Consider the following 18,531-nt stretch of genomic DNA (forward strand, 5'->3'; position numbering starts at 1 on the left):
GGCACCTTTACTGTTCATTGAGGGGATTTTCTTCCATTCAGGTTTCTCAGCAAGGAACTTAGGAAGACGTTGCCTTTTGCTGTATGGCTCAGTGAAAACCTGTGTCAGCAGACACTCACCTGACACCTATCAGGTGCTGGACTCTGTCCCAAGTGCCCTGTATACTCTGTTATCCTCACGGTAACGCTACCAGCTAAGTGCTACTATCAGTTCAGATCAGCCACTCAGTCATGTCCGACTCCTTGTGATCCCATAAATCGCAGTACACCACGCCTCCCTGTCCATCGTCAACTCCCAGAGTCCACCCAAACTCATGTGCATTGAGTCGGTGATGCCATCCAGCCATGTTATCCTCTGTTGTCTCCTTCTCCTCCTGCCCCCAATCCCTCCCAGCATCAGGGTCTTTTCCAATGAGTCAAATCTTCACATGAGGTGGCCAAAGTACTGGAGTTTCAACCTCAGCATCAGTCCTTCCAACGAACACCCAGGACTGATCTCCTTTAGGATGGACTGGTTGGATCTCCTTGTAATCCAAGGGACTCTCGAGAGTCTTCTCCAACACCACAGTTCAAAAGCATCAATTCTTCAGTGCTCAGCTTTCTTCACAGTCCAACTCTCACATCCATACATAACCACTGGAAAAACCATAGCCTTGACTAGATGGACCTTTGTTGGCAAAGTAATGTCTCTGCTTTTGAATGTGCTATCTAGGTTGGTCATAACTTTTCTTCCAAGGAGTAAGCGTCTTTTAATTTCAAGGCTGCAATCACCATCTGCAGTGATTTTGGAGCCCCAAAGAATAAAGTCTGACACTGTTTCCACTGTTTCCCCATTTATCTCCCATGAAGTGATGGGACCGGATGCCATGATCTTTGTTTTCTGAATGTTGAGCCAACTTTTTCACTCTCCTCTTTCATCAAGAGGCTTTTTAGTTCCTCTTCACTTTCTGATGAACTATGATGAAATATGATGAACCTGATGAACTATGGATGGAGGTTCGTGACATTGTACACGAGACAGGGATCAAGATCATTTCCAAGGAAAAGAAATGCAAAAAGGCATTGTACAGGCTTTTTAGTTCCTCTTCACTTTCTGATGAACTATGATGAACTTGATGAACTATGGAGGGAGGTTTGTGACATTGTACAGGAGACAGGGATCAAGATCATTTCCATGGAAAAGAAATGCAAAAAAGCAAAATGGCTGTTTGAGGAGGCCTTACAAATAGCTGTGAAAGAAGAGAAGCAAAAAGCAAAGGAGAAAAGGAAAGATATTTCCATTTCAATGCAGAGTTCCAAAGAATAGCAAGGAGATAAGAAAGTCTTCTCAGCGATCAATGCAAAGAAATAGAGGAAAACAACAGAATGGGAAAGACTAGAGATCTCTTCAAGAAAATTAGAGATACCAAGGGAACATTTCATGCAAAGATGGGCTCGATAAAGGACAGAAATGGTATGGACCTAACAGAAGCAGAAGATATTAAGAAGAGGTGGCAAGAATACACAGAAGAACTGTACAAAAAAGATCTTCACGACCCAGATAATCACGATGGTGTGATCACTCACCTAGAGCCAGATACCCTGGAATGTGAAGTCAAGTGGGCCTTAGAAAGCATCACTATGTGGTACCGGGAGGGAGGAAGGAGGAGGGTTCAGGATGGGGAACACGTGTATACCTGTGGCAGATTTATGTTGATGTATGGCAAAACCTATACAATATTGTAAAGTAATTAACCTCCAATTAAAATAAATAAATTTATATTTTAAAAAAGCATCACTATGAACAAAGCTAGTGGAGGTGATGGAATTCCAGTTGAGCTGTTTCAAATCCTGAAAGATGATGCTGTGAAAGTGCTGCACTCAAGATGCCAGCAAATTTGGAAAACTCAGCAGTGGCCACAGGACTGGAAAGAGTCAGTTTTCATTCCAATCCCAAAGAAAGGCAATGCCAAAGAATGCTCAAACTACTGCACAATTACATTCATCTCACATGCTAGTAATGTTCAAAATTCTTCAAACCAGGCTTCAGCAATATGTGAACCATGAAATTCCAGATGGTCAAGCTGGTTTTAGAAAAGGCAGAGGAACCAGAGATCAAATTGCCAACATCCGCTGGATCATCAAAAAAGCAAGAGAGTTCCAGAAAAACATCTATTTCTGCTTTATTGACTATGCCAAAGCCTTTGACTGCGTGGATCACAATAAACTGTGGAAAATTCTGAGAGAGATGGGAATACCAGACCACCTGACCTGCCTCTTGAGAAACCTATATGTAGGTCAGGAAGCAACAGTTAGAACTGGACATGGAACAACAGACTCGTTCCAAATAGGAAAAGGAGTACGTCAAGGCTATATATTGTCACCCTGCTTATTTAACTTATATGCAGAATACATCATGAGAAATGCTGGGCTGGAAGAAGCACAAGCTGGAATCAAGACTGCTGGGAGAAATATCAATAACCTCAGATATGCAGATGACACCACCCTATTGGCAGAAAGTGCTACTATAACACTCACTTAACAGATGAAGAAGAAACTGATGCACAGATTAAGTCACATAGCTAGTGAGCTTCGCAGCTGGGACGAGTCCAACAGTGTAGGTTCAAAGCCTGGGCTGTAATAGCTGCTACGCCATGTGTTTTCCACTGCTGAGGCGGCAGTCCATCCTGGAAGGGCCTGATACAGCACTCCTTTTTTTTCTGCTTCTTACATCTGCGGGTCTTGGGTGACAAGAATCTGATTGTACCAGTAAAATTCCAAGGAATTTTTGTATTCAGGCCCGACACAGCCTGTTCTTATGGATAACTGGGTACTAGAAGTAGCACACTGACGAGGAAGACCAAAATTCACAAAATTTTCCTTAATGAAGGGGACCATGAGTGGATTCTCTAAGGAGATAAGCCCCCCGGTCAGGGTTTATCTTAAAGGGTATAAATGTGTTCACAGGTGTTTCTTTGCTAGAAAAATCTCTGTAGGCTAGAAAAATAATTTTAAGAGCATGGAAAAAAATGTCTTGGAGAAAATGCACTAAGCACTACCTCAAGAGAATGAGACTTGGGGTAAGGATACAGAAACATTTTCTACTTTATATATATCAGTACTATTCAAACCTTAAAAAATAATACTTTTGTAATCAAAAAATGGACATTAATAGTGATCTTGTCATTCCCTTTTCACTATTCAGTTCACCACTCAGATACTTGAACCAGAAAGATATACATTTGAGTAAAGGAGGTCTGAGAATTCTAACACATAGTGAAACTGAATTTGACATGCTGGTGCTGCTGCTGCTGCTAAGTTGCTTCAGTCGTGTCCAACTCTGTGTGACCCTATAGACAGCAGCCACCAGGCTCCCCCATCCCTGGGATTCTCCAGGCAAGCACACTGGAGTGGGTTGCCATTTCCTTCTCCAATGCATGAAAGTGAAAAGTGAGAGTGAAGTTGTTCAGTCCTGTCCGACTCTTAGCGACCCCATGGACTGGAGCCCACCAGGCTCCTCCATCCATGGGATTTTCCAGGCAAGAGTACTGGCGTGGGTTGTCATTGCCTTCTCCAGAATTTGACATGAGGGAAGGGCCAATCCAGTGAGGTATAGACATTTCTGTAATTGCAACTAGTGTATAGTTGAGTCTTGTTTTTCAATCCAATCTGACAGTTTTTATCTTTTAGAGTGTTCAGTCTGTTTTAATTGCTAAGGTGCGTGCTGGGCTTCTCAGGTGGCTCAGATGGTAAAGAATCTGCCTGCAATTCAGGAGACCTGGGTTCTATCCCTGGGTAAGGAAGATCTGCTGGAGAAGGGAATGGCAACCCACTCCAGTATTCTTGCCTGGATCATTCCATGGACAGAGGATCCAAGCGGGCTACCATCCATGGGGTCACAGAGTCAGACAACATTTAGCGACTGAACAAGAGGGTGGGTTTGAGCCTTGCTTAATACCATCTTTCTATTTATTTCTATGACTACAGATGAGTAAAATTTAAAGATTAAGCCAGTTTTACCTCATGCTTCAGCCTACTTTTAAAGATAATTTTTATTTTTTGGTCACACACAGGGCTTATGGGATCTCAGTTCCCTGACCAGCGATCACACCTGGGCCCACAGCAGTGAGTGCCAAGATTTAACCACTAGGCCACCAGGGAATTCCCTTCAGCCTACTTCTGTTATCCACCCCAAAACACACAGCAGGTTACTAGGTGGCCAGAGAGGTATAGGTTTTTCAAGCTGTATTGTTAGGGGAAATGGGAACACCCAGACCTCTGGCTCCACCTCGACAGGTGTAATTAATTCCATGTTTGTCATATTAGGGGTTCTGGGAAAGACTTATGAAAATGGACTCTGCGGTTAGCTTCCAAAGTCTTTTCTGTGACTTAAATACATACCCGATCGAGGATATGGACTACAAACCAAGTCTGAACATCTCTGAACCGAGTTCTAGGAACTGCTCCAGCTCTGGATAATTAAAGAGCTGAAAATAACTAAGACTCCCCTGGCCTCAGGAACTGGGAGAACAGCTGAGTCTTGAAGAAGCTAAACTGGGAAAGGGCAGAGGTAATGCACTGAGGAATCCCATGCAAGTTCTGACACTGGAAACAGCAAACCTAAGTTTAAAACGGGCAGCTTTCCATCCAAGGGCCACTGTGGCTGCAGATGACATATGCACCAACAGGAAATCACCTTCTGGATTAAACCCTCAGCCTGGATGAGTGGGTTACCTTTCTATGTTATGGATGTTTCAGCAATCTTGTTTTTTCAGATTGAAGCAGGCAACACAAAATGAGTATCCTATTCATTTTGTAGCTTAAGTCCAAAGTAAACTATTGATTTTTATGCTTTTTTCCAGGAGAAACTCATTCTTCTGGGGCATGGCATGCTTTCCCTATGCTATGACATTTTGTAGCCTTCCAGGCTAATGGGCCCTGCTAAGCAGACTAATCCCATAATGTGATTTGCCTTAAAAGTAGCACACAGTAGAACTGGAGGCAGGAATGACTGACAGGGTAAAGGAAAGACTGGGCAAGAAAAGCCTGGGCTGGTGAATAAAAGCTTTCAACTTCACCAGTATCTTACCTAAGTGGCTATTGGAGTTTAGCAGTCTAGGGTAAGCCTTGCCACTTACTGGAGTAAATTACTTAACATCAAAGCCTTTTCTAAAGGTGCTTGGCACAGTGTTGGTTTATCACGGCTCTCAATTACCAGTAGCTGCTATCATTTTCCACAATGAGAAGGTGGGGTCATGGTAGGCCTGAACAGCTGCCAAAGTTCAATTTGAAAGGACTCCAAGGATCAAGTGTATCAGATGTTAGCTGGACTTGAAACTGAGAGCTACCTTTGGTGAAATCTCCTGTTAAGTCCTGCATTCCTTATAAGACTTTGTATCTTCCTACTTATCAGAATTCCACTTAATTTGGACCTAGTTTTCCAGTCTGGATTGTTCTAAAGTCTTAAGGTTTTCACATTTCTAATTGGCTGGACTTTTTATCTATAAGCCAACCAACTGTAATTCCCTCACAAAAACAATTTATGCTTAAAATTTTCTCCAAGATTCACCCACACCTAATGGTTAAGGTCTTAATTTTAAAAAATAGCTCTTACTAAAAAAAATCTTTCTTGACTGCACTAGGTCTTTGTTGAAACATTTGGGATCTTTAGGTGTGGCCTGCGAGCTTTTAGTTGCAGCATGTGGAATCAAGTTCCCTGATCAAGGATGTAAGCAGAGTTCCCTGCACTAGGCTTACAGTTTTAGCCACTGGACCACCAGGGAAGTCCCAAGACCTGAATTCCTTACCTTGGCATACAAAGCCATTTGCAACTTGAATTAAACTGATTTTCTTCAGTCTCTTATCACTTTCAACTCTCCAACACTATTGCCCCCAAATACCTTTCCTTTCCTTCACACCTTCACCACACCCTTCCCTCTTCTATCTTCAAGGCTGAGCTAAAATGTCACCTCTTCAGTGAAGCCTACCCAATTCCCCCAATGGTTTCTTCCTTCACGTTCCATTATACTTATCACTTAATCTTTAACAGAGAACTTACCCGAGATATACTTTCTTCTATTTCAAACATTTTTTGATCTGCTCCATTGCTATTGCTTATAGAGTAGTTGTGACAATACTACATTTGAAATGTACTTTGTAAAACTGTAAGGTATAACACACCATCACTATACTTGTCTGGAAGAGAAACGGCAGGACTGAAGCAGAAGAGTGATGTTGCTTTCCTTTTACTGGCTCGAAGTCTGAACCAGTTTTTGACCTACTGTAGCCACTTTATACCCACTCGTGTTCTTGCCTGGAGAATCCCAGGGACAGGGGAGCCTGGTGGGTTGCCGTCTATGGGGTCACACAGAGTCGGACACGACTGAACTGACTTAGCAGTAGCAGTAGTAGCCACTTTCTATCGGAGAAGGCAATGGCACCCCACTCCAGTACTCTTGCCTGGAAAATCCCATGGATGGAGGAGCCTGGAAGGCTGCAGTCCATGGGGTCGCTGAGGGTTGGACACGACTGAGTGACTTCACTTTCACTTTTGTGCATTGAAAGAGGAAATGGCAACCCACTCCAGTGTTCTTGCCTGGAGAATCCCAGGGACGGGGGAGCCTGGTGGGCTGCCGTCTATGGGGTTGCACAGAGTCGGACACGACTAAAGCAACTTAGCAGCAGCCACTTTATATGGAAAATAACCACTTTTATAATGGCTTAAAAAAGTAATGAGTAGCTCTCGAGCAACCCAACCAAGTAAGCATCACACATAAGGAGAATCCACAAGATGTGTTGCAGTTGAAAGAGTATCTATAAAAAGTTTTACTTTTTCCTGTAATTTTCATACAAGATATCTAAAGTCTTAGATGAACACTGAGTTGATCCTATTAGGAACAAAATATGGCACGGATTCTAAAAACATGAACATATCTTTTTTCTTTCCATTTAGGCTTTGTAGTTACTATGTAATGATTATCATTTTGCCAACAGTCAGATACTAGAGAAAGAGAGATATGAGAAACATCTTTTATTTTTTTTCTAAAGAGGTGAAAATAAGATTTCTTATATTTCTCACTCATAAGATTTTTAAACTCTTAAAAATGCAATTTCCTCTTTTCAAAGCACATGCCATCTTAAAAAAAATCTTAGCAATGTACATTTGCACTCAAAGAAAAACATGCAGTGCCATTGTCCTCTGACAAACTTCTGCATAAAAACCTCACACAACTTTCTGCAAACATGTCCCCTCTTTATCATTTAGGGACTCCAAACCACAAACATTCAGTGCAATATTTATTGTTTCTTATTTCCGTAGGAAACACAGGACCAATGATGTCTTCTGACTACAACTGTTTCTGGATGGCTGAGCAACAGTCTCCCTCTGCTTTATTTTATTTTCCTCTGCTTTATTTTAAAGTACTCTAACTTGCTGACGTAAGGTACAACTAGAATTCAGCAAAACTTGAGGATCCAAGTGGAAGATGGAGGAGAAATACTTAAGGTGTACCCTGTGCCATAAACTTAGGAAAAAAATTTACACAGAAAAACAAAACAAAACAAAAACCTCAGATTTATCAATGCACCCTTTTAAAAAGTGTTTTGTTTTTTTTTTTTAAATTTCTGAAAGCAGCTTAATGTGAATCAAAAGCAGTTCCTGAGTAACTGCAGTAAACAGTGTCTTTTTAAAATATATATATATATATTTGCAACTTAGCTCATTTTGGTTCTGCCTTAATTTACTTCCCCAGCTTTTAGTTTAATCACAGTTCCTTTCCTTTCAGTTCTCAATGTGCAAGTATAACAGCATCAGCTCCAAGAGTCGGCATGCTGCAGATGTTTCTTGTCACTCCTGCGTGATCACCTGCATGTCGTCAGGCCAGGTTTCCAGAGTGACTGCAGGCCACAGTTCTCTCAGTCTCACAAAACCTGTGAGACCTGCAGACACTTCACGTTTTCTTCATCAGACGCCTTGACTGCCACGTGTGGAGCTTGTTGTAGGCTGTCTGGAGCATCTCCTCTATGTGACTTACCAGCTGAAAAACAAAACACTCTTAAGCAACAAGGGCTAATGGCTGGTGAGATTAATGCTTCTGACTCAGATCTGGTTCATATTTCAGAGCACAGTTGCAAAGCTCTTTTTTATTTCCCCAATGAGGCAACATGCAGGCCCTCTGTGAAGGTTCTCAGATACATTTCGTCTAGAAAGGTAAGAGGGATGAGGGCGGTGTACAGCAGAGGCTGAAGTTCACCTATTCTGCCTACACTGTATGTCTGCCCTGTCATTAACCAGCCATAGAATAACAGGAAAATCTGTGTTACAGGCCTCAGTTTCTTCTGTCAAATCAGAGAGATTTCGAGATTTAAACATTAGACTTCTAAGTAAGATCCAGAGGGCATCAACACTATCTGAGAGAAAATATAAAAAATGCCCTAATCCCCTGAAGATTCTGAGGCAGCAGGTCTGAGATGATACCCAGGAATCTTTTGATTTTCATAAGCTTCTGAGCCTGATTCTGCTGACCAAGCTTGAGAAGCTCTTTTCTGTGCTCTCTAGGTCTTTCCCAGCTCTCAACACTTTAGGACTTCCACATAATTCAGTAGATTATAGAAAAATGTAATTGGTCTTAAAGCTCCACACAAGTACTATGAAACCCCTTAGGTCAGGACTGTGTACTTTGAATAGAAAAAATTTTTGCCCTCATCATAGACATAACTAGAAGTCAACAGGACCACACTGATCTAAGCTGATAGAGACTCCTGAGGTAGAATGTCCTTGGATTATCTGTTTCCTTGGAAGTGGACAGTGTAATTTACATGGTTCGAAGTACAATTTTTGTAAAGTCTCCAAGTCAATTTTGGCAGTATGGAGACAGAGAACAGGAAGGCTTAAATCCTTATAGCATGCCAACAATTTGGATTCAATCTGAGGTAGAGTTAGAAACAAAACAAACCCTTATTTACCACATCTGTTACCACTAAGTGTGTTTGTGTAGGGGAGTGTTATTTACTTCTGTTTGTAAACTACATAAAAATCATTTATTCTGCTTGACAGGCCACAATGTTTCCATAGTACCAGTTAGAAGAGATAAACACCACAGCCTCGTGTAAGGCTGCGCAGGGGCTCAGAATTCTTTTTACCAGAGTCCCTTTTACAGTGCTCCAGGCAGTTACAATCAAATGAGAAGGCACAGGAACTGAAATCTGAGATCCTTGCTCTGCTGTGGGAAGACACTTCAAGCTTCTTTTCTGATTATAAATAATAACATTATATTTTGAGGGAAAATAAACAATGTTTAGGGAATAAAAACTTACTAAAAATATTACTAATGAAGATTTTTCAGCTTTCAACTGTGAAATTTCCTGTTTTGCTTATTATCCTACTTACACACTGAACAAAAATAGTTTTATATGTTTTTTCCTAGTCATCTCTGAGAAGACTTGCATTACACACAGAGAAACAATCTTGTGTGGCTGCTCTGCGTGTGTGTGGTTTTGTGTGTGGCTGCTCTAGCCTTGCATTAAAAACATTAGAAATCCTGGGTGCAGGCGACACTTCTCATGCATCACCTCACTGCCGCCCTGCTGTCAACAGGGGAGCTGAGGCCATCGCCCAGGAACTTTCCAGCTCACTCTACAGAATGGCAACTCTGCCTTTCTTTGCACTGCTAGAATGTAACTTGTTACTCAGGTTTTCAAAACAAACATTTTTAGGAACATATACATAGGTTGTAAATCTATAAAGAAAAGCATGAAGATGATTATTACAGATGCTGGGTTAGTCGTGGCCTTGACAGAGGGTGTGGGCAACTGGCCAGGGGCACTCAGGCGCTGGTTCTATTTCTTACCACGCTTGGTGAGCACACGCTGGCTTTACTGCTTAAAAAAGCAACTGTATTTTATACACTTATGAATATATGATACATTTTACAATTAAAAAACAGGATTCCCAGGGACATAAAAAAGAACATATATACTCAATTACAGGAAAACAAAGTTAACTTCATCATTTTACTACAGAGAAAAAAAATCAGGCCAAAATTAGATTTTTGCCTTACATTTGTGCTTAAATACTGTCTCCGAATTTTTTCTTGGAATGGGCAGAGCTTTGTAACTTGGAATCGTTCCAAATTACTTTTCATTTTCACTACCTAAAAAAGATGAGAGAAATAATGAATTAGACTCTCAAGAACCTACAGAGATCAAGGGAAAAATACACATAAGGTTACTTTTTTTTCTTTAAGATTTACTGGCTCCACCAGGCAGAGAAGCAGTTAGCTGATATATTTAGATTTTTTTGGTTCATAATTCCTATCCTTCCTGATATTTTTTTTGTGCATGTGTATAAATGTGTATGTGGAAAACATAAAGTATATACTGTTACAAAATTCCACTTGGTTATTGTGAACATCTTTAAGTCATTAAATATTAGGTCATCATTTAAAACGGATATATCTTTAACCAATCCCCTTCTGATAGGTATCAGACCATTTCTAACACAGACAGTGGTAGAGAAACATCTCTATGGCTCAATATTTGCATATACTCATTCTTAGTTATTATTTCTTATATTTGTAAATGTTGAATTTCTGGGTCAAAGCATTTTTTAAAAAGGTAGTACTAGCAACAGCAGAAAGGACTCTCATCAAACTGGCCAATACCGATTATTTCAAATTTTTTATTCTTTTGCAAATTATACATAAAAAATGCACCTTTTCTGTAGCTTTAAAGATAATCCAGGAAATGAACCCACACTCCCTGCATTGGAAATGTGAACTCTTAACCACTGGACCACCAGGGAAGACCCTAAAGATTGTCTGTAGGATAATTTATATGGTAAGGCTATTACTATTTTTTTAAAATTGAAGTATAGTTGACTTAACAATGTTGTGTTAGTTTCTGGTGTACAGCAAAGTGATAATTAAGTTTTAAGATGTACAATTAATAGTTATGGAACTGATCTGGATCTCGTTTCTTTACAAAATGGCTATCAATACCTACTCCATGAGGATGCTGTAAGGCTTAAATGAAACAATATAGGCAAAGTAGTGTTTGGCACATGGTAAACGTTCAATACAGTTTTCCAACGTCAAGATAACACCTCACTAATTCACATTATCAAAACAGCTGGCTGTGTTTGGGATCAGTTCTAACCTTTTCTTCTAGGAATGGTGTATTAACAGGAAAACAGGACCAGAAGTGCCGTAGAAGTTCCCCAACAGCCACATACAGGTGTTTCAATTCAGACTGAATATCATTTGGCACCATCTCTGCAAAAGAAAAAGAGGTTCACAGAATAAAAGCTATTTTCCCATGTGTGTGCAGTCTCTGAGAGCTGAATTTATGCTCACAGTATAAATGTGAATGTGCACTCTGCCAGTGTTAAACCTGGATGTGCTATTCTAAGTTAGTGATTTTGTGGCTGACACTAAATTCCCTTGGGGTTTCAGAGGACTTTTCAGGTTTTGCTTTAAGAGGTAGGAGAGGGAGAAAATCTTTTAGTGACATAGTAACGTGCCACTGTTTGTAATATTAAAACAGTACTGAAACGTTAAGCTCTTTTCTCGGTATGCTTCAGGATCTGGATGCATAAAAACAAAACACAGATCCTGGAAATGTTCCAAAGGAAAACCAATACAACTTTAGCACTCTTCTCAAATTGCTCTTTAGAGCTGATTTAGGTAAAGGGGTAGCAACAGGAGGCCCAGCGCGTACGGTTTATGGCTTGCTGTGTCCCTCCCTGCATCAGCGCTCCTCCAGGTGACAGGGCTGTGATGGTGCTACTGGCAGCACTACTTGAGAGAACCTGAAAGGGATGAAGCAAACATTTCAGTTTAACAGCGAATGTCTAGGAACACAGTCTATGGCAGCCAGAGTGAGCTACTTCCCGTAAGGCTACTAGAATACCTACGAATCTTCCAGAACACCAGGCAAACTCATAGGTACCTCAAAATACACACCCTTTTGTCTAGTCAAGCTTCCCCACCTTCAAGAGTATAGCTGATTGATAATATTGTGCTAGTTCCAGGTATACAGCAAACTGATTCAGTTAAACATATATATGTATATAACCATATTCTTTTTTTATTCTTTTATAATTTATCACAAGGTACTGAATACAGTTCCTTGTGCAGTAAATTCTTATTGTTTATTTTCTATGTGGTAGTGTGCATCTGTTGGTCCCGTACTCCCAATTTATTCCTGCCTCCCCAACCCCTGCCCCACTTTCCCCTTTGGTAACCAGAAGTTTGTTTTCTATGTCTGAGTCTGTTTCTGTTTTGTAAATAAGTTCATTCATACTATTTTTTAGAGTCCACATATAAGTGATATAGCCAAGCTCTTTCTTAAGTACCAACTTCTTAGCACTGAAGGTAAAACTGAGTTTAAGGAAAGAAAAAATGTCAAAAAAACACAAAAAAACAAAAAAAAAAAACAAGATAAACCCTGGCTGGCAGTTGACATAAGAAAATCCAGCAAAATAGAAACATATCACTTGGCATTTTTCAAGGAAGTGGATACACACTGCCAAAAAGGGGAAAAAACCTACATTCCCCACTGTATCCACATGAACATTCAGGGACATAACTGATGTATCTCTTTAATGAGTGCCTAATAAGTACTAAGGACCAGCCATAGCGAGGAACAAATCATTTGCTGAACAGCTCAAGCACAGGGTTAGTGTGTTTCACAAGTAGAAATCCAGGTATGTACAGGCTGGATGAAAAAGGAAACACTTAACTTGGTGTGAAGAGCACATTACAGGTCAACTAAGAGTCAAAGAGACATGAAGGTTCACTTGATTCCTGTTTCCTTCTGTGTGTACATACAGCAAGTGTTATAATGCACTGTAACCAGAAGTTTCACTGATTGCCAAACCTGGTACACTCACGTATACACACCCGATGGCAGATCATCTCTTCATGTGTCTCAGATAATCAAATCACTTTCTGGAGGGAAAAATCTAAACTAACCACAGCTTAAAAAACTTAGTGTTGACCTATATACAATAAAAAGAACTTGTACAAAATAAGTGCTCTTTCAAACTTGAACTAACTAACTAAATAAATGTAAAAAAAAAAGTTAGGTGGAACTACTTTGGCCCAAGGGGCAAATCTAGAAGGGACGATGTAGTCAGACAATCCCATATTTGTTATGTGAGCATATGTATGTACACACATATTTCTTTGCTTTGTCCACTAATAGGACAAAGAGACCAGTAGCAAATGACATCCCACCTAGTATTCAGATCTTGGTTTCTAAACCTACTCAACACTTGCCAAGCAGGCAAAAGAGTTAGATGAATCTGGAGTATCTATCTCATTGTGCCATAAACTAAAGAGGTGCTCAAAACTGATGAAGATACTGTCAGAAAGATATAGGCGCCAATATAAAGGGCGTGGAAAGGGTATAACTACAAAGGTGCAAGGGTACCTTTTCAGGGGTGACAAAACTTGCTTTTTGATTGTGTTGGTAATTACATGACTGTATATACACACTGAATTCAAAAGAATATACTGAAAAGGTAAATTTTACTGTAAGATATCTCAGTTAAAAAAAAAAGGATAGCAACAATTTATAACCCACAGAATATAAGAATCCATGCTTATAAAGTAAATAAATATGAATGAGTCTGGGAGGTTCAGAAGGTCAACTGATGGGAGGACAGAATTAGAAAATCACCATTTAACTACCACTATGGTAATAACTGTTTTCAGCAAGAATCATCAACAGATTCTAAAACATTAGTCAGTAAAAGTTTGAGGTTAAACAAAATAGTTACACAGTATCTCCCCACGAGATACTTACTAATTATGAAGGGAAAAATTGGTAAGTTTCCCACAGAGAAATCAGATAGACAGAGCCTTAACCAAGTGATCAAAGTTAACACTGCAAGGCAGGACAATAAACATGTGCTTCCTCATAAGATGCACAAAGGATGACATATTACTTACACAGCAACCTGGTGGAATTCTTCCCCAAAATGAAATCCAATCATGAGAAAATGTTAAGAGAAACTGAAGTTGAGGGCATTCTACAAAAAAACTGACCTACTCTTCGAACATAGAGGTCATGAAAGGTAAAGATTGAAAGACTACTCCACCATAAAGGAAACTAAAGAGACATAAGAACCGAACGCAATTCATGAACCTGATTCGGATGCTGGACCAAAAAAATTTTTTTTTTTTTTTGCCACAGGGACATTAATGGTACAACTGGTGAAAATTTTCCAAGAATACAGGTTAGGGACGTCCCTGGTGGTCTAATGGGTAAGACTCCATACTCCCAATACAGGGGGCCTGGGCGTGATCTAGATCCCATATGCCACAACTAAGATCCTGACTGCCTCAACTAAGACCATGTGTGTTAGTTGCTCAGTCATGCCCGATTCTTTTCAATTCCATGGACTGTAGCCCGCCAGGATCCTGTCCACAGAATTCTACTGGCAAGAATACTGGAGTGGGTTGCCATTTCCTTCTCCAAACACCATGTACAGCCAAATAAAGAAAAAAAAATTTTTTGAAAAGAATACACGTTAGATAATAAGACTTAAACAATGTTAACTTATTGTTTCTGTAACTGTACTGTGTCATTTAGATGTATAAGGATCTGGGGTTTCCTAGGTGGTGCTAGTGGTAAAGAACTCACCTGCCAATGTAGGAGACTAAGAACTAGGGTTCAATCCCTGGATCAGGAAGATGTCCTAGAAAGCGTGGCAAGACATTCCAGTATCCTTGCCTGGAGAATCCCATGGACAGAGGAGCCTGTCCATAGGGTTTCAAAGAGTTGGACAGGACTGAAGCCACTTAGCATGCTCACAAAGGGATCTACCTTCAAAATGGGTCAGAAAACTTTTGCAACTTTTTGTAAATCTAAGATTATTTCAAGGTTAAAAGTTAAAAAGTAAGTCCCCATATGTGATAAGCACTACAATTCAGGTTTCAATTCAGTGTCTGAGTGTTTATGAAACTAGAGAAAAGGGAAAAAATAACTCATTACTGGGCATGCTGAGGACTGCTTTACAAAGGCAATGGAATTTGAACTATTTTGAATTATTACTATTTGTTCCTTGACACAGAAACAGGCAAAGGACACTCTTAAGAGAGAAAGCATGAGAAAAAGCAAGGAAGCACGTAGATGATACGATTAAAAACCTCTGGGTAGTTTACAGTGTGTTAGGCTGGAGTACAGGACTCTTTTTAAGTTATGGGGGAAGGAAATGGTGGATATGGCTGGAGCTGGGACTAGAGATGTGGGTTAGGGTCAGATTGTAGGGTTTGGTGAGTCAGACAAAGAACATCCAGACAGTTACTATGAGAAGAAAGGGAAGCACTGAAGGTTTTTAAGTCGCAGTGTGATGTGGTTGGAATCATGCTTTTATTAAAATAACTTGCAGTGGCTGTGCTGAAAACCTGACCTGTTTACCTAAGTCAAGGTGATGGAGTGAAGAATTACTGAACTGACAGAACTTGCTGATCAACTGAAGTATGTCTAAGAGCAGGCAAAAACAAAGAATATCTACAGAATGACGTCCAGAAATTTTTTGGAAATCTGTGAGATTTTTCCAACAAAACTGTATATATGGAAGAAAAAAAATCACCAACCACAAAACTCATTATTTTATTTTCATTATCATCTGAACTTCAGGTATGCCAAATATTTCTCTTTACCTTTTTTAATTTATTAAGCAGAAATATGTCTTTACCCCAAGTATGAGTTTTATAAATATGAATGTGCTCATAAAAAGTAACTGGGAATTCTGTTTATCAAACTGTGTAAGTCACCTACCTGAGTTAATCTGGGTGTATAAGCTTCCATTTCTTGTCTAATACTTTGAAAAGAATTAATAATGTCCTGACTTGTTGCATACTGCAGCGACTGGATTGGAGTTGGACCATGATAATACCTGAAGATTAGCCAAGAAATTACTAATCACATAGAATAAGGGTGCTCAATATTTGTCTGTCAAATATTTTAGCAGTCTCCATACAGCATTCCCCCCAAGTAAAGAGTTAAAGATATTTCAATTAAATAACTTAATTCCAATAAGGGTAATAAGAGAACAGCACAGATAGCTGAAAGTTATTTTCTTTGCTTCAATCATTTAGGATCCTTTCCATTTAGATTTACAAAGTAACTTTTTAAGGAAATACAATACTATATTTTATGGCAACAAACTGATAAAAACTTGAATACTACACTTGCAGAATAAATTCTGTACCAACTTGTGTTATAAAACTATTTTGCTTCAAATTAATTTAATAGTCACCAAACTTACCTATCTGACTTCTTGAGGTTTAGTGCAATTGTTTTTATGGAATTATTTTTTCCCAAGTCTTCATATTCAATGGATTCTTGTAACTTCGCCTATAATTATCAACACAACACTTTTTATTGCTGCACTTCCTACATGTGTCCTCTATACATAGCTACCACTTAACAGAGTAACTGTTTTCCTATACTCTGACCATACTATGCATCATTAAACCTTTAATATTTGAAAATCTGATAGATGAAAATGTGTATTTTACTCAAAATAAATTAAAAAAATTAATTTTATTACCTGTGTTACAAATACTTTTTGCTCCCACTTTGATGTTTTTCAGTTTTAATTATTCCCTTTATACTTATTCTTCTGTGGATTTTTTTTTTTTGCTTAAACTTTGATCCAACAGAATTTATTGTAAAATAAAGAATAAGGTAGGGAATCAGTTTTTAAAAAATATTATTAATCAGTCCCCCAACACCATTTGTAGAATAACATCTTTCCCCACTGATTCTGAAATGCCATGTTTATCATATATGTATTTAATCCCTCCATGTATTTGGGTTTACGTCTGCTTTCTTTATCTTGGTTTTACTAATGCACTTTCTCCTGGACTGTATACGAACAAATCTGATCTTAGCATGCTATTCAGAGTAATGTATCAATCAGTCCCACCTCACATAGACTCAGCGTGTTTTTACTACTTTCTCATCTCTATACCCTTGAGTCAACTGTCACCAGGCATACTGATGTCTTTCACTACCGTTCCCGTATGTCAAGCTCATTTCTACCCCTCCTGCTGCCTGATTTAAGTCATGTCCTGACCCAACTGTTTATATGAATCCAAATCCTAAATCTCTGCCAAGGCCTGGTCATCCATCTAACTTTCATACTTAACTGAAAGCTCCATGAATATGAGGACTCATTATTATTCCAGGATCTCTCATTCTATAAATCCCTTGTAGAACATATAGCAGACAACTACTGATGTGAAAGAACATCTTGCATCAGTTTATCATCGAATACTGTGAAAATTCACACAGTGATTTTTGACAATTTCATCACTAACAAGAATCAAGGGTACTCAGTGCAATATTGCAAAGCAAAAAATCACTTCCAAGATTTCTTTTTAGCATCTCTAACTTATATTTTAGCTTCACTTTGCTTATTTCAGAAAAGAAATATCTTACTTTGTTAATTTTAAAGGTGTATATCCCGTAGAAATATATTAGGTGACTGAAATACATAAAGGACCCATAATGTCATAAAGTTCATAAACTTAGCTATATCGTATTAGTTTGTTCTACAAACTTTATCTACTTACTCTCTGGTTCCTACTGTAAATAAACAATTACTATACTTTAAATTCTGTTTTACAATTATTCTTTTCATTTTGTCTTACCTATAGACACTAAATTCTTTGAGGACAAAAACCCAGTCTTACTCATTTTTGTTTCCTGCCACCTAATATGGCATGTAAGGCAACGAAAAAATGGTTTCTTTTAATTTTAATGAAGTGAACTATTGTCACGGTATATGCGAACTCACTTTAAGTCAACATATCATTCATCCTTTAAAGTAGTCATTATTTGCTGCATGTACTACTCTCCACTGTAGGGATGTATCACGAGTATCACGATGTTTGCTATTTTCTCAATTATAACACTGTCAGTGTATCTGTATCTAAATCTTTGCATATATCTTAAAAAAAAAAAAAAAAAAGTTCCAAGTGGAATACTGTCCGGAAGTGAAATTAAGGGTATAAACCTTTAAAAATTTAATACACTATATTGCCTGATTGCCCTCTAAGAAACTCTTATCATAATTTTTATAACGAGGGAGGAACTTAAAATTGAGGGATATAGAAGCTTGGCAAAGTTGCAAAGAGAGAAGAAATATACAAGTAGGTAACTGTTCATACTCCCTCACAATCCATCTTCAGTATTTAACGAAAGACATTACTAGTTCTAAAATGCTAGGTTTTACATGAGGGCCAAATCTTATCTTTTAAAGTCAAATACACAAACCTTTACTTTTTTCTTTCTGTCATATTGCCTTTTCCAGAAAGGAAATATGGGTACTCTTTTGGGTACTCTTTTCCAGAAAATAAAACTATGCGTTAACGTTTATGTGTGTTTACAGGTGAAGGAGAAAAATAAAACAATAAAACCAGTTAACAGACTTGAGTCTATGGAAAGTAGTCTGGTAAGCCAAAACTGAGGAATTATTCTTTAAGCCAAATACTTAAAGCTTGGTCAGAAGAATTAAAGCCATCTGAATTTATCAAGG

General features: G+C 38.8%; 1 protein-coding gene across 1 annotated transcript in view; it reads right to left on the reverse strand.

Annotated features, from left to right (window-relative positions):
- Positions 1 to 6,912: 6,912 nt before the first annotated feature.
- GTF2H1 (general transcription factor IIH subunit 1) overlaps positions 6,913 to 18,531 on the reverse strand; it is a 29,547-nt gene continuing 17,928 nt past the window's right edge. The window contains exons 10-15 of the mRNA XM_040255709.1: positions 16,255 to 16,343; positions 15,765 to 15,882; positions 11,694 to 11,784; positions 11,133 to 11,248; positions 10,037 to 10,129; positions 6,913 to 8,014 (exon numbers count right to left, since the gene is read on the reverse strand). Of these exons, the coding sequence (XP_040111643.1) occupies positions 7,928 to 8,014; positions 10,037 to 10,129; positions 11,133 to 11,248; positions 11,694 to 11,784; positions 15,765 to 15,882; positions 16,255 to 16,343 (594 nt within the window). The 3' untranslated portion in view covers positions 6,913 to 7,927. The remainder of the gene's footprint in view (positions 8,015 to 10,036; positions 10,130 to 11,132; positions 11,249 to 11,693; positions 11,785 to 15,764; positions 15,883 to 16,254; positions 16,344 to 18,531) is intronic.

This window comes from Oryx dammah, unplaced genomic scaffold (assembly GCF_014754425.2).
Source record: "Oryx dammah isolate SB20612 unplaced genomic scaffold, SCBI_Odam_1.1 HiC_scaffold_15, whole genome shotgun sequence".
NCBI lineage: Eukaryota > Metazoa > Chordata > Mammalia > Artiodactyla > Bovidae > Oryx > Oryx dammah.